This window comes from Gadus morhua, chromosome 9 (assembly GCF_902167405.1).
Source record: "Gadus morhua chromosome 9, gadMor3.0, whole genome shotgun sequence".
Classification (NCBI taxonomy): domain Eukaryota; kingdom Metazoa; phylum Chordata; class Actinopteri; order Gadiformes; family Gadidae; genus Gadus; species Gadus morhua.
This window is the reverse complement of record NC_044056.1, coordinates 24,597,529-24,613,668: the sequence shown is the minus strand read 5'-3', so window position 1 is coordinate 24,613,668 and position 16,140 is coordinate 24,597,529. Positions and strand designations below refer to the sequence as shown.

Sequence of the window (16,140 nt, the reverse complement as noted above, 5' to 3'; positions counted from 1 at the left end):
TACTAGGGGTTAGAGACCAGTAGTAAGAGATCTACTAGAGTTTAGAGACCAGCAGGGCAGTAAGAGATCTACTGGGGTTAGAGACCATCAGGACAGAGACCTGCTGGTCTCTAAAGTTTAGCGACCAGCAGGCGAGTGTGGTGAGATGTGGAGTACCTGGTGGGCCAAGATGTAGATATTATGTCCAACGTCTTTGGGCTTGATCTGGTCTCCGAAAACTTCCCCGTCCAACTCGGCCTCCACGCCCTGGGCATAGGCCTCCTTCATCACGTCCACCTGCCAACCGTCGGTACAGTTTGAGGATTGGGCTTCACGGAGGCAAGCACGCCACCTGGATGAACTGAGATGTACTCGATTCTACCAGACCTACAAAAGCCCCGTCCTCTTTTTAAAAGCTCCATGACCAAAGCCGTGCTCATTTATCTATTAGTTATTGAAGGCTACTTGTAGAAGCCTACTTTCCAAGGTGCCCCATGAAGAAATACAAGCAGGCAGACAGGTGGAACAAGTGGACTCACTGATGACCTGCATTGTCTTGGGTTGACCTTTATGACTTGTTCCGTAGAAAATAATTACAGAAGGCTTTTGTAACAGAAACATTCAGTTATCTACCTGCTACGCACACTAGCTAAGACGGGAAACCACACGCACCAGTTCATTAGGCCTCATCTTGTACAGGATCTTCTCTGCATTCTCACTGTCGTGACGACTCTCCATGATGGCCAGCAGCAGCTTGGAGGCGTTGTTCTGTAACAGGACAGAACCATTTGAGCTCTGATGGGTGGACACTGCATAGATCAACACTGTATTATCTAATCAGTTGTTCAAAGCATTTAAAGCTAAATAAGAGGAATTCATATTGTGCCTAGTATTGGTAGTTTTGTATCGAAGCATCAACCATGTGTTGATAATAAAATAAGTATTAGTATTGTTTTGCCCATCCAAATGAACACTACCAGGTTATCAAGCAAAGGCAAAGGCTAGCTTCTCACCTTTAGCTCCATCACCAGGTCCAGCCGGTGCTTTCCCAAGGGGTTGATGGGGTTTACAATCAGTGCAATGATTATGTCGATGCCGTTGGACTCATGCTTGGCAATACAGGACTAGAGAAAAAAATGAAAGACAGGAGCACCGTGAAGACACTTGAAGAAGAGCCTGTAATGGTGGGACAATGAGGGGTGAACGACGCCATTTAGCGAGGCTCGAAACAATAAAAGAGCTCAGTAGCGTTGAAGGACATCAACAAACAACATCCACACATCCATCCTCCTCTCCTCTGGTGCTCATAATGCCCGAGGAACCATTAAACCTCTTCTATTGGGTTTCTGTGTTGACTTTGAATGGCGTTTGGAGGAGCTGGTTCCTGACTCATCACCTGGTTCTCGTGGCAGGGCCCTTGGCAGTACTCTGTGATGGTCTCCAGGGTCTGGCGCACCAGGTCCACGTTCCCCTCGTTGATGTACAGCCCCAGCAGGCCCAGGCCCCCGGTTGTGCTGCCGCAGATGCAGTCCAGGAACTGCAGTGTCTCACACACCAGGTTGTAGTTGGTCTTGTTGTTTTGGTTGCGCAGGAAGTTCTTCAAAGGAGGAAAATAAAAAAGAAAAAGTTTGCCTGACCTGTGGTGATACCCATTCATTGATCATATTTTAAAGCTTCCCTTGAATGTCATGCGGTTTCATGCTTTATGATTTTGCAATCCACTCAGTACACGGTTGTGTAAAGCCCCTGATGGCGCACTATGTGACCAATCAACAAACCTGATCCTCACCAAAACAAACAACAGATTCTCCCCTGCCCCCCCGGTAAGGTCACCAGGACGGCTCCTCACCTGCAGGTTGGTGTTGTGGTTCTCACAGAGCAGCTGCATGTATCTCAGGATGGGTTTCATGATGGCGATGGCCTGGCTCATCTGAGTGTCCTCCAGGGCCTCCCCGGCGGCGGACCCCTCGCTGCCCTGGTTCAGGCACTCCAGCTCGGGGTCCAGCTCCTTCCTGAAGGCACAGAAGGCCTTGGAGGTGGCGGACGAGGCCTCCTTCAGCTGCCCTCGCATATTCTCCCTCATTTGGAGGCCAGAGCTATTCCCTGCTGCTCAGCGCACACACACACACACACACACACACACACACACACACACACACACACACACACACACACACACACACACACACACACACACACACACACTATTAATTACTATTACTATAATTTTTAAAGAAATTAATGTCTCGATACAAAGTCCTTTTGATATGCTTGGGGTTGGTTTGGTGACACATGAAGCCACCGACAAACACAGAAGGGCTAGACCGGAGAGCTTTACATGGAATAATGAGACATTGGAGGATTAGCGTCACGTGTGTGTCCCAACACTGAATAGTAAGTAGGCCTTTGTCCCGGGGCAAAGCCTCCGTCTTTTGGAAAGAAAATACTACAAAAAACGACCACACATGCAGTAAGAAGTGATTAGATGGTGATAATCTTTGTAGTTCTTTGTTAAGGCCTGAAAACATAATTTTCGACAGTTTGAAGCATTTAACCCCATTTGCTTTGGTCTCACCTTTAAAAGGAGCTATATGTACCAAATGTACTGTACTTAATCATAAAATGACGTTGTCCTCCCACACTGAGGGAACATACTTCAGTCAGAATACTGGCTGACAACATACTACAGCCAGTTTGTTCACCGTTAGGAATTTCAATTCCAGATGGAAGCGATATGAAGGAGATTGTCTCCCACAGTGTGCTACACCATGGAATGAAGCGGTGCTCGTATCCGAGCCTACCCAGCTAAAAAATAAGAAGCTCACCTACCAGAGCTGTGCTAAAATACGGGTAAATGGTGGAGCTGCATTGGAAAGATGGAGACAGCTTAGAGCCTGGAAGGATTTCACCACAGATGCAACGTGAAAAAATAATACAGAAATTGCAAACGTAGATTAGCAGATCAACGTACATTGTCAGAATAATTGCGTTTATCTCAAAGAAACCTGGGCTGCGCCTGCACCCGTGTGCAGTCAGTGTCCGTAACCTGGCTACCGGTCGGAGGTTTGAGTCTGCAGAACAGGGAGTGGGCAGCGACTACCCTCCAACACTTTCCAATATACTGAAGCTTGAATGCAGTTCACCTTTTAAACGTGCTGTGTTAATGTTACATAAAGTACCTTATCAGCTCCTGGATGTTTTAACTCACCAAGAAATCACAATGTAGTCCAAAAGTAATCTAGACATCTCTAAGGCTTACCTTTAAGGTGACCTTTTGGGCCTAACGAGACCTAAAAGGTCACCTTCCTGTATCCCCATTGACCCCATCACCAAATGATCGACTCATTATATCAATACGATGAAAAGAAGGAAATAGTACTACAAAACATTTTTTACTTAAAGTTAGGGTCGGGACTTTGGTGAACCATGCTAACCATTAACCTAGATTTACAGTGTCCATCTGAAAAGATCCAACCCCTCCTTTTAGACCTCCAAACTCAATCCCCCAGAACACATGACTAGCTCGCTATCTTCAGCAGCAGCTCTGCATTGTGGAAGGGTCCAGTCAGCTCAATGAGGAAATTTACAGAGATAGCCGGGTAGGTGGGTAGACATGTAGGAAATCCATTCATTTGATTCGGGCCAAGTTAAATGATTCCATCGGCTTATTACAGGCTGTTGATAGCCTCAGGTACGTGACGGTTAAAAAATAAGACTTCAGACTTTTTGATTTATTGATTTCTGTCTGGATTTAAACAGAATTTACAACTGGGAAGGGCTTCAGTCAGGCATTTACAGAGCTGATCTAGGGTCAGCCGTGTATAGAGCTGACCTAGGGTCAACCGTGTATAGAGCTGATCTAGGATCAGCCGTGTACAGAGCTGATCTGGGACCAGGTGTAGGGTAGGTACCTTTCTTCAGGTGGAGAGCAGTGGCGTCGCTTCCGTCATCGTCCCTCTTCCTGGTGCTCAGCTCAAACATGTTGACCGACACAGTGGCGCGGATCTCCTGCTGGGCCAGACGCATGCGGTCGTAGAACACCTTGAAGAACCGCTCAGACTTCTTCTGCTTGAACAGCTGGTGGTAGAAGGAATTCTGTGCCAACGAAGGAAAACTCAAATTACACTCAATTACCGTTGTTCGAAAACTACCATCAGACTTACAATTGAGATAATAGAAGTTGGGGTGTATGACTGCATACGTCTGTGTCATTATGTAAAGTGCAATATTAGTGTGTATATGCATGTGTATATGTGCGCGCATCTTTATGCGTGTCCATTTCGCTCCAATCAATGACCCTAATGACCTGTATCTGTGTGTTCCCGCCCCTTAATTACCTGTAAATGTGTGTTCCTGCCTCTTAATGACCTCTATCTGACCTGTATCTGTGTGTTCCCGCCCCTTTATGACCTCTATCTATCCTGTATCTGTGTGTTCCCGCCCCTTAATGACCTCTAACTGACCTGTATCTGTGTGTTCCCGCCCCTAAATGACCTGTATCTGTGTGTTCCTGCTCCATAATGACCTGTATCTGTGTGCTACTGCCCCTCAATGACCTGTAGCCGTGTGCTGCTGCCCCTTAATGACCTGTATCTGTGTGCTACTGCCCCTTAATGACCTGTAGCCGTGTGCTGCTGCCCCTTAATGACCTGTATCTTTGTGTTCCCTCCCTTCAGCAGGGCGATGCCGAACTGAATGCTCTCCTCGAACACACGGTCGTTCTTGGTGTTGACGATGAGGTCGATGACGAGCTCCGAGGCCCCCACGCTGTCGAGCAGGCACTGGATCTCCACCATGCTGCTCCCCGGCTTGTCAGAGTCTAGCACGGGGAACCCAACTTGACAGAAGGGTGGGGTTCATGATGTTTTAGTACGTTGGTCAAATGTTCTATGCAATGAGCAAAGGGGAGTGAACGACCACTTAACAAATGGAGGAACAAAATGTCTGTTTGTTTGTTTCACAACTTAAAATCACATTAATTTGCCATTATTAGTTAGATAATTTTACTTTATAGCATGCAACTATTTCAGATTGAGCACACAAACAAATATTCATATTTCAACAATTTGTACAGGTTTATTACGGCATATTATTAGACAAGTCTTCACCTGGACTTATATAAAAGTAAGTAATCATTGGTAGAAATGATTACATTTCAGCACATATGTTATTAGAACAGTCTTCAACTGGACATTGGAAAACTTAGTAATTACTATAAGTAATTCTGATTAAGGGTGCTTAGCAGGATCCAGTCAGCTCTCAGGTACAAGGGGTTTGTCGTGATGTTCTGGTGCAGAATGTGGGGGAGTGCGACGACCCTGTAAACACCAGGGCTCCAGGCTACACGCACCCCCTGTCTATCTCTTGTGGACAGAGGCTGGTTTTGGTGGAGCAGGGCTGGGAGCTTATGCCCGTTGCCCTGCCTTGTTTTTATCTCACAGGCTTGAGGTCTTTCTGTTCAGAAACAATGCAACTACATGATGTATCAGATGAAAGAGGATGTGCATTGCTTTGCCATCGCTGTAGCTACACGGGTGACGGAGGAGCCATCAGCTCTCTGCTCTGTTGGCCCCTGGCAGCGAGGGGGCTCATGCTGCCTGCCTCACCTCCAGACGTTCCTGCTGCTCTCCTTACCTCCAGACGCCGGCTTCACAAAGCCCCCCGACGGGCTGGTTCCACTGCCGAACTCCGACAGGAGACACTTCTGGCTCCCAAAGTAGCGTGTCAGAAGACTCCTTCTCAACGCACTTCCCTGAGGAACAACACAACACTTGATGTTACTGTTGTGCTGTTGTAGCGTCTGCCTCTGAACCAGGTGGAAAGGATCAGACCTCTTCACTCAAAAGTAATCATGTATGTAACATAGTATCGGCAACATGTTACAATAAGGATACGGAATAATAAGCATTAGCTAACAGTCGATTATTGGGTCACTAATGGTGTAGTAATCATTTAGTAATGATGTCAATGTTTTTTTGTTAACTAAGATATTAATCTATACAATATTTAATAGGGTTAACCCTATTCCTAAACCACTAACCCTGCATGCTATATAATAAATAGTAGTAGTAATGCTGAGGGTAATTAATGTTAATCAAAGGTTAATTAATGGACCCTTATTCTAAGTGTTCTTAAGTGCTCTCAATGCTTCATTGAGATTTCTTCATTGGCTCAATATGACCACCTTCTATATAATCAGTCAATAATCCTTCTTTTGTCTTTATCCTGCGTTCCTATGGAAGCTAAAGCCAGACACAGTGGGCAGTAATACTGAATAATCAATACTGTACCCCAAAAGACTACTCATGCCTTCTTTGATCCTGTACTGCAGTCTTAAGCTAATGTCTAACACACACACACACACACACACACACACACACACACACACACACACACACACACACACACACACACACACACACACACACACACACACACACACACTAGAGAACAGATGATAAGCTTTTGACTTGCGACGATGTAACAGTGACAACCTGAAGTACAAACTTCACCACTGATGTAAATGGAGGATCATTTGACCTGACAGCATTGTTCTCTCACGTAGGCAAACCTAGGCAGTTGTTTCCCTGTGTTAGTTCCCCCACTTTGTCATGTTTCTCTGGCAGCGTGTGCAGATGAACAGGACGACCTGATCCATAGAGCTGCCATTGTTATGGATCAGCTAACGACAGCTAGAACAGCACTACTGGTTACGTGACCGCAAGAGAACAGAGTTCAACCAGGAGGACCACCGGGGGGTGGACCGCCTTCGTATCCATGGGAACTGCGAAAGACACCTGATGATCAGTCACCTGTTGGTTGGGCTGATAGACTGAGATATTGATGATGGATGTATTGATCATCATATAAATTAATGATGGTTCAATTGATCATCATATATATTTAAGTATTGATGATGGATGGAAGGGTCATCATATATGTATTGATGATCGTATATGTGATGATGGATGTATTGATTATTTGTAATGGCAGCAGATGAGGTCAGGCTTGATGGAGGAGAATCTATTCAAGCGATCAAGCGAGTTCAGAGCATTAATGGAACCATGGTAGGAAACACACACACACGCACAGAGGGCAGAGCTTAACATAGAGGCTACTAACACAACCCCTGTGGTGTGCTTGCGTTCCCGTGAGCGTGTGCCTGTGTGTTTTTGTCTGTGTCCTTGTGTGCGCGTGTGCCTGTGTGTTTTTGTCTGTGTCCTTGTGTGCGCGTGTGTGTGTGTGTGTGTGTGTGTGTGTGTGTGTGTGTGTGTGTGTGTGTGTGTGTGTGTGTGTGTGTGCACACACACACTCCCACAGCCCCAGCCCCAGACGTGCACGCACGCAGGCACGTCTGGGGCTTCCCGGGACTGCTGATACTCATCAGCAGTCAGGGCTGACTCGTGTCTGCTTAGAACAACTGATCTCTTTCCTTCACCTGTTCTGCTCCAGACGCTTACTCCTCTCATCGCACTCACACAGGCACCACAACTAACTCATCACATTGCACATTAACAGGAGCCATCATCAACAGACTGTAGTGATGGAGGACGAGAGGAGCCAGTGACTCATCTGTCTACTTAGGCGTCAATCATTACAGTGTCACATGACCATTCAGGAGGTCATGCGACGCTAGAGGTCATGTGACGCTCAATGTGATGTGACACTAGAGGTCAGGTGACGCCGGAGGTGTTGCAACGCTAGAGGTCATGTGTCACTCGAGGTCATGTGAAGTCAGAGACACGAGTTTGCTTTACAATGGAGTCTGGAGGGTGGAGGGTGTGGGAGAGACTGAAAACAAACACACAGCCGTTTTAAAATGTGCACAGGCACGCCACACTGCGGCTCTGTGTCCAAGTGGAGGGGTGCACCACAGACGCTGCTCACCCAGCTCCCCCCTCACAGACACCCCACCTCTCCCGCACCGCAACACTCTGCATTTTCCTCCATCAGCAAGAACAGTAAGCAACAGAGTGAGTGAGTGAGTGAGTGAGTGAGTGAGTGAGTGAGTGAGTGAGTGAGTGAGTGAGTGAGTGAGTGAGTGAGTGAGTGAGTGACTGAGTGACTGAGTGAGTGAGTGAGTGAGTGAGTGAGTGAGTGAGTTGTCAGGGGGGATAGAAGTAAAAACAGCAATATTGGACATTTTGCCCTCAACATGCCCTCAGCGAGGGGAGGAGCCTGAGTGGTTGCTAGGCAGGGGACAGAGACTTATTTACTAGTTCACAATGACTCTGGGAAGATGGTGCGGGCAGGGGGCTGGGTGTCACGAGACCTTCGGCACCGTCACCATGAACAAGATAAACAACCCAACATGAGTCACCCTTCAGAATCCACAGTGCTCCCCATGCAGCGCGCAGGCTGGCCCGCCCCTCATCATGGGTCTCCTGCACATGCTCGTCTTTTCACTCCCAGCACAAGGAGGCGTGAAGCCTCTGGAGACACAAACCCCTCTTTCATGAATGACCATGTGAGCCTCCAACCCGAGACCTTCTCAGGTCTCACCTTGTGTGTCTGCAGGCTGCCCAGAGACCACCTGGTCGCACACAAACATGCTCTGTCCGTCGCATCATTGCCATGGGAACAAAATCCATAATAATCTATGTCTGTGTGTATTGTGTGCATTGTGGTTGGTTGGGGTGTGTGTGTGTGTGTGTGTGTGTGTGTGTGTGTGTGTGTGTGTGTGTGTGTGTGTGTGTGTGTGTGTGTGTGTGTGTGTGGGTGTGTGTGTGTGTCTGTGTGTGTGTGTGTGTGTGTCTGTGTGTGTGTGTGTGTGTCCGTCCAGCCATGCATGCATTCTCTTTAGTAATGGGCTTCTGGTAACTCTGTTGAGGAAGGGGAGGGCCTGCCCATCCGTGCCCTTTGCGGGGACACTATCCCACTCTGGAACAATGGTGTGCGTGTGTGTTTGTGTGTGTTTGTATGACTTGTTTAGCAGTGTGGTCATCTCTAAATCTGGTTAGCCTCGGACAGAGGAGGCTAAACTGCCTGGGAAACCAGATAGGGGAAAAGAGGGATGAGGGAGAAGCAGATACCAAGAAAGAAAAGATAGAGCTGAGAGGAGAGGGAAACTACTGCAAAGGCCCTCATACACACGTACGTGTGAGTGTGTGTGGGTTGGAACACGTGCATGTGTATGAGGGCCTTTGCAGTAGTTTCCCTCTTCTCCCCTCAGAACAACATCAGTCAGTGCTGACGGAAGACAACAACACAAGGTTACACCTGCTCCAGACAACAGATGTCTCCCACACCGCAGCGAGGGCCCCCCCAACATAAGGGACAGCGCTTAGGGTGGAACCTCCTGCAGACGAGTGCAGCACCACGATGAACACCAGACACACAGGAGGGAGAGAGAGAGACACACAGGAGAGAGACACAGGAGGGAGAGAGAGAGACACAGGAGGGAGAGAGAGAGACACAGGAGAGAGACACAGGAGGAAGAGAGAGACACACAGGAGGAAGAGAGAGAGACACACAGGAGAGAGAGACACAGGAGGGAGAGAGAGAGACACACAGGAGAGAGAGACACAGGAGGAAGAGAGAGACACACAGAGGAGGGAGAGACACAGGAGGGAGAGAGAGACACACACAGGAGAGAGACACAGAAGGGAGAGAGAGAGACACAGGAGAGAGACACAGGAGGAAGAGAGAGACACAGGAGGGAGAGACACAGGAGGAAGAGAGAGACACACAGGAGAGAGACACAGGAGGAAGAGAGAGACACACAGGGGGGAGAGCGAGAGACACACAGGAGGGAGAGACACAGGAGGGAGAGACACAGGAGGGAGAGACACAGGAGGGAGAGAGAGAGACACAGGAGGGAGAGAGAGAGACACAGTAGGAAGAGAGAGACACACAGAGGAGGGAGAGAGAGAGAGACACACAGGAGAGAGAGACACAGGAGGAAGAGAGAGAGAGCGTGAGCGAGAGAGAGTGCGAGAGAGCGAGAGAGCGAGAGAGCGAGCGAGAGAGATGGTGTGACAGAGTGAGACAGAGCACAAAGGGTGGCAAAAGAGGATGCCAGAAGTGAGAGAAACACGGAGGGAGGGAGGGAGGGGGAGGGAGGAAAACGTGACGGCCCATGTGACGCAGGCTCAGCCACTGCAGGCTGTTACATAAGCCCCCCCCCCCCCCCCGTCTTCCTCTTCCTCATTGAGCAGGCAGACACCTCTCTCTTCAGTTGTTCACCCCCCAGCCTAAACTCCCCCCCCCCCCCCCAACTCACATGGCTACTCACATGGCTCCCCCTCACACCCCCACCCTCTCTCCCACCCTTTCAGCCTACCATTCTCTCCCTCTCCAACCCTCTCTGGTCCAGCCACTCCTTGTAGCCTAGAGAGCAACCTCTGCAGCAGAGTCTCTCCGTGTGGGCATGTTCGTGTGTATGTGCCGTGTGTGACGGTGGCTCTTTTGTCGGGATGTGATTTGAGGATTATGACTCTTATGACTCCCTGTAAAAGCATAAAGTTGATAAAGAAATATAACCATCCAGGAGGGAAGCAGCAGCACATGCATTTCAGTGTGCAGCATACCCCACCCCTCCTGCCCACAGGTGAGGTTCCTACACGTGCCCACCCTGAAACCTCCCTCCCCCACCCCCCTCCTCCCTCCCCTGGCTGGCTCCCCTTATTGATTTGCTGGTGCTATGCCTACTGGCTCTCTCTCCCTCCCTCCCTCTCCCTCTCTCGGTGGAGAGGGTGTCCTGAAGTGGCTTCTCTGCCCTTACGTAACAGACAAAGGCCTCCAGAATACTAATGAGGAGAGTCTCTGGACCAGCCAGACTGCGCATGTGTTTCAGCCGCAGCACAACACGGACGGACACTTTGAGAGCCTTGATAATCCAGACGGCGGCAGTACAAGATGTACAGACAGGCAGATTGTAATTATCAGACTGGTGGACGTGACAGCTTGAGAGGTTCCTGTGTGGCGGACTCAGGGCATGTGGGACATTGATAGGATACGGGCCTGACAGAACAGATCCAAGCCCTCCGCAAACTCCAGCTGAGCTGCATTGATATGAAGTGGGACCCATAAAATCTAACTGATATTACCAGAATTTGCAAATGGTTGAAAAAAATGTTGTTTATGGTCAGGTTTATCTATTACCGATACTAAATCATTATGTTCATAGTTTGCTCTGACCGTATTAGCTCTCACTCAAGGGTTAAAGTATCGCTGCCTATACACATGCAGCATAGACATGTGACAAATAGGGTTATGGCAACGTTAATTTATGCTGCTTTACTATTAATAAACCACTATTGTCTGAGTGTTTTGATGCAATATCAGCGGTACCGAACCACAGGTTTCTGGTTATCAACGAAAACAATCTGACATTTATACTATGAAAAGATGGGTCCCAAATACAGACATGAATGTCTGGTTGATTTTAGAAGTTGGCAGATTGATTGATCAACAATTGAATGAAACTGTTGCACGTGCAGGACAGCAGAGCAATGTGACAGAGGCTGGGCGGGGCCTAGGGACGCAATGAGACCAATAGGGAAAGCTTTAAACAATACGATTTATCGATTCTTTCATCACCGCTATGACCCCTGGTCATAAACAATCACTCCAGTACAAATATCCTCTAGAGAAGTCCTCACCGCCTCGTGGAAGCTCTCCTTCTTGTCCAGCATCTCCCGGAGCGTCTGCAGGATCTTGATGCACAGCTTCTCCTCCTTGTCCATCAGCTTGTTGGTGTGCTTGATCAACCTGCAGGACGGACCACAGCACCGTGCTCACTAAACTAGCTCTCCCATGCACTGGGGAAAATAGTGTTTTTATTCTGATGGAGAAGTGTGGATTCCGCTGCAGGATAAGAACAAATCCAGTTCCACTAAGTGCCCTGTTGAATTCACAGCCCTATGCAGCTTTCTCGGTTCTCATCTAGAGATGTAGTCGTGACTTTCTGCAATATTGAGCGGTCATACCGCAGAGGCAACACCACCTCGCGGCCTTCAGAGAGCAGACACTAGCTCAGAGAGGCCCTGACATAGGAGGGGCTAGCTGGTGTTGCAGCTATATGAAGATGTATATTAGCTGTGGTTTGAGTTACGGTTCCAGTAAAGGTTGTGGAGCGCCTGATATAGAAGCAGCTAGCGGGTCCTGCGGCTATGTGAGGATGTATATTAGCTGTGGTTTAGGTTATGGCTCTAGTAAAGGTGGTGTAGGGTCGGCTCACTTGGACATGAAGGCTCCGCTCTCACAGCGCAGTCGAGCAGCTTCTGGGAACAGCAGCTCGGGGCTGTGGAGCACGTCAACCAGGACCGAGAACTCGGCCTGCACCTTGGGGCTGAACTGCTCCTCCAGACAGGTCACCACATTCTGGGGGGCAGCAACACACACACACAGTCAAACACAGTCACAATCAGCAGCAAATCAAACCTCCAAAACTAGCCATTAAGTCATCATACTTTTTATATATATATATATATATATATATATATATATATATATATATATATATATATATATAGACACGCACACACACAAATGTAACTTTATGTCCACCTGCAGCTTCTCGATGATGATCTTGTAGTCGGGGCCTCCAAAGGTCTCCTTGCGGGGCCGTGTGCGGGCACTGATCCTCCAGTCCTTGGCGGCCCTCTGCACCATGTTGCTGTGGACCTTGAGGGACAGGGTGTTCACCTGGCTGTCCAGGTCCACCGGGATGGCGATGGCCCGGGCCTTGGCTGGGGGCGAGGACCATAGCTTCCAGTCACTGTATGCTACTGTACACTAGGGCTAATCCAGGTGCTTAAAGAGCTGCGTCTGGTACGGGTCAGGTAGGGGTCAGGAGGACAGCCCTATGAACAGGCTAGGCTGAGGACATTGGGAGAACACTGACCCCAGTAGTCTGTCCCAGTCACATCCAGTAGGTTACAACCCTCAACATCAATTATCTTTTATTTAATTATGAAATGACCGGGATATATATTTGTGCAGAAATGTTCGACGAAGAGAAAGCGCAGCAAACACACCGACATCCGCTAGAGTCTTGATGCAGCTCTCGATGTTGGCCTTCTGAGCAGAGTTGATCCAGGTACAGTTGTAGATCCTGAAGGCAGACTGGAGCAGCTGGATGAACACCGGCTGGTTGGTCTGTGGCAGAGAGAAAGAGAAAGGAAGAAAGAAAGACACTTTGAGCACTGCTTCCGTCTCTGACTACCAGCCCAAACCAAACCAACAGCCTAACAGGGGTGACCCTTGTGTGGTTCATGAGTTCAAAACTGACTGTGGGCCCTATCTTGCATCCGGCGCAAGTGACTTAGTCACTGGCGCATGTGTCGTTGCTAGTTTACAACTGGCGCAGAGCGTTCTTTTCCCACCACCGCCACTCGCCGGTAAATTAGGGATTGATCATGTGCCCCAAGGGGCGGTTCGGTGGAAGGAGGAGGCGTGTTCTGGCGCAAACGGTATTTTGCCGTTTCTGAATACCATTGCGCTACTGACCAGGAAATACCTGGTTTAAAGTCAGTGGCGCGTTGTTCAGATGCTATTTTAAGGGCGCATGCATACATGCGCATGCGATGCATACGGATTGCTTGTGCACCTCGCGCATACACTTTGCTTCTCCCATCTACCTAGCCGCACATTCTTGGTAAATTATTTGGGAAAGAACAGCTGATGCAGCGGTAATAAGTTGTACTTTTAAATCAATGCATCTGCAAACACCGTACAGCAAACACATATTTTCTTGACAGAGACATCGTGTAGGCCTACATGCCCATAACTTTTAGGATTGATGAGTATTTGATCGTGAAAAACATTGTTTTACCGCGAGTGAGTGTAAAGAATGAATGAATGCGCGCGTGTGTGCTCTGTTTAAACACACGCAAACTAAACACGTAACGCATAATACAATCAATGGCAATGTCTATTGCCGCGGGGACACATGCATATTAGGATAGCATACAATACTGATAAGAAACAATGTTTATAATGTATTGCGCATATCATTAAATAGAACCACAGTTACCGCATATCACATGTTATATCATATACGTTTTCCTTGCCGAAATTTATTTGAGGACTCAGTATTTCTGAAGTTGTGGAAGAAAACCCCTTATTCCCTGTGTGAATTAGGCCATATTATTTGGCAATAAACTGAGCCATTTGCAGTTTGAAATTCATGTGCATTTGTCTCATCGGAGACTGCAGACGCGCTATCAGAATATCAACTCGTCCGATTCAAATGCGCTCATGGCTCTTAAAGGGGATGGGAGCTGGCACTCTCATTGGTTTGTTGGACGTTAAGCCCAAACCACACCTACGGTTAACTAGGCTGCTTCAGACCAACCCTTTTGACACTTGCGCCGCGACGCAAGTGTCATTTATTCACCTGTAAAATAGCGATAGCGCTGTAGAACCGCCCACAAAGCTACTTGCGCTTTGCGCCTCCCACTTGCGTTTCAGACCGTTAAAATAGGGCCCTGTGTGTGTGTGTGTGTGTGTGTGTGTGTGTGTGTGTGTGTGTGTGTGTGTGTGTGTGTGTGTGTGTGTGTGTTGGTCATGGGTTCTAAACCAACAGTCTTACTGGGGGGGACTGGTGTGGTTTATGGGTTCTAAACCAACAGTCATACTGGGGGGGACTGGTGTGGTTGATGGGTTCTAAACCAACAGTCTTACTGGGATGGCTGGTGTATGGTTAATGAGTTCTCCGTACCTGCAGGTTAGAGTTGTTGACGGAGAACTGGGAGCCAAAGAACCCTTTGACGATTGCCATGACCGACTCTGTGACATACTTCTCCAGGGCTAAGTCGGCATGGCTGCGTTCAGTGGTGCTGTTGCACACCTGTAGAATAACAATGGAAAGCTCCGGTCAACTGAACTTTAAGAAGAATCCTCCTTTAAAATGACAACGTACTAACTAGCTTACTAAACATGATTTTAACCAAGTACGAGTTGGGGAATACAAAGAAGGGCGACCTGAAGAGGTAAACATCATTTTATTGATGACTTACACTGGCCATGTCCACCAGGAAGTTGTCGAAGAGCTTCCAGATGTGGTTCGAGGTGTAGATCTCCTTCATCTCCACCTCCGTGTCCACATAGCAGTGGTTCACAAAGTTCACATAGGCTGTCTTGACCTGGGGAACAGACAGAGAGGATCACACACACATCACCACCCAGCAGTCATATAGCTGTGACCAGGTTTGTCCCCGATGTCTTCAGACGACCGCACCTGTGAGCCTCCATGAGCCAGAGCACTCGGCCAACCCTGCCTGCTAATGACCTGTGACCAGTGACCTGTGACTGTATTCACTCATTCTCTAGTCCAACACTAGATGACGTGTCTTTCTACATAATATTACTCAATAGTGGAGCCCTGCCAGCTCTTGTTTCATGCCATCAAAGCGGTAGACAAGACAGGGAGATTCAAACACACAGATCAGTTCTCTAGCTGGAGGGGTGTGGTGGCCGATTGACCCGTCGCCCTTCTAAGTAAATTCCCTCTCGTAATACAAAGCCAAGGATCTTTTTCTTTCTTCAGTTAGGATCGCCATTTCTTCTTGATAATGTATTTTTCCAAGGTTTGTGGTCGACGATTATGTAATTCAAAAGTGATTAGGTATTAAATATGAAGGACTTTGGGCCCATGACTATCGTCCTGAACCTCAATGCACCAAACACCAGAGCTGCTGCAGCATGGTGGCTGGCAGTGAGGTCCGCCCTGGATGCTGCTCCACAGCCAGCCCCCCTGACCCCTCCAGACGCTGTGTGCAGACCAGCGGGTCAACCTCCCGGTAACCCCTGGCCCACCTTACCTCCGGGATGCAGTGCACGTCGTTGACCACCTTGACGATGTCGTCCAGCGGCAGCAGGGAGTTGCACTTGAGCTCCGTGTAGACGTTCTTGCCCTCGGTGCAGGCGGCCAGCAGCTCCACCAGTGTGTTGTGGTAGGCCAGCGCCCCGCCCTCGTCCGAGCGCTCCCGCTCGCACCCCATCATCTGCAGCAGCAGTGGGAAGGAGGAGCGGTCGTTGTAGAAGACCAGCACGTCCTCCCCGCCGTTCACCAGCTGGGATCAGGGAGGGAAGAGAGGCAGGTTACTGGGGCTGGAGGTACCATTAAAGATAGGATTTGTATTTCTCAGAAAGGGCCTTTTCATCTGGTGAGCTAGCTAAAAGTTAAGACCGATCCCAGCCCAATTCAGACCAATC

At 48.6% G+C, this 16,140-nt stretch overlaps 1 protein-coding gene across 2 annotated transcripts in view; it reads right to left on the bottom strand.

Annotated features, from left to right (window-relative positions):
* The window catches only part of itpr2 (inositol 1,4,5-trisphosphate receptor, type 2), a 74,819-nt gene that overhangs the window by 20,854 nt on the left and 37,825 nt on the right, over positions 1 to 16,140 (bottom strand). For both annotated transcript variants that reach the window (XM_030365129.1, XM_030365130.1), the window contains exons 31-45: positions 15,747 to 15,998; positions 14,943 to 15,068; positions 14,645 to 14,773; positions 12,960 to 13,080; positions 12,490 to 12,671; positions 12,161 to 12,303; positions 11,583 to 11,691; positions 5,614 to 5,731; positions 4,629 to 4,816; positions 3,891 to 4,074; positions 1,829 to 2,085; positions 1,376 to 1,576; positions 993 to 1,103; positions 652 to 747; positions 157 to 276 (exon numbers count right to left, since the gene is read on the bottom strand). In XM_030365129.1, the coding sequence (XP_030220989.1) occupies positions 157 to 276; positions 652 to 747; positions 993 to 1,103; positions 1,376 to 1,576; positions 1,829 to 2,085; positions 3,891 to 4,074; positions 4,629 to 4,816; positions 5,614 to 5,731; positions 11,583 to 11,691; positions 12,161 to 12,303; positions 12,490 to 12,671; positions 12,960 to 13,080; positions 14,645 to 14,773; positions 14,943 to 15,068; positions 15,747 to 15,998 (2,337 nt within the window). The remainder of the gene's footprint in view (positions 1 to 156; positions 277 to 651; positions 748 to 992; positions 1,104 to 1,375; positions 1,577 to 1,828; positions 2,086 to 3,890; positions 4,075 to 4,628; positions 4,817 to 5,613; positions 5,732 to 11,582; positions 11,692 to 12,160; positions 12,304 to 12,489; positions 12,672 to 12,959; positions 13,081 to 14,644; positions 14,774 to 14,942; positions 15,069 to 15,746; positions 15,999 to 16,140) is intronic.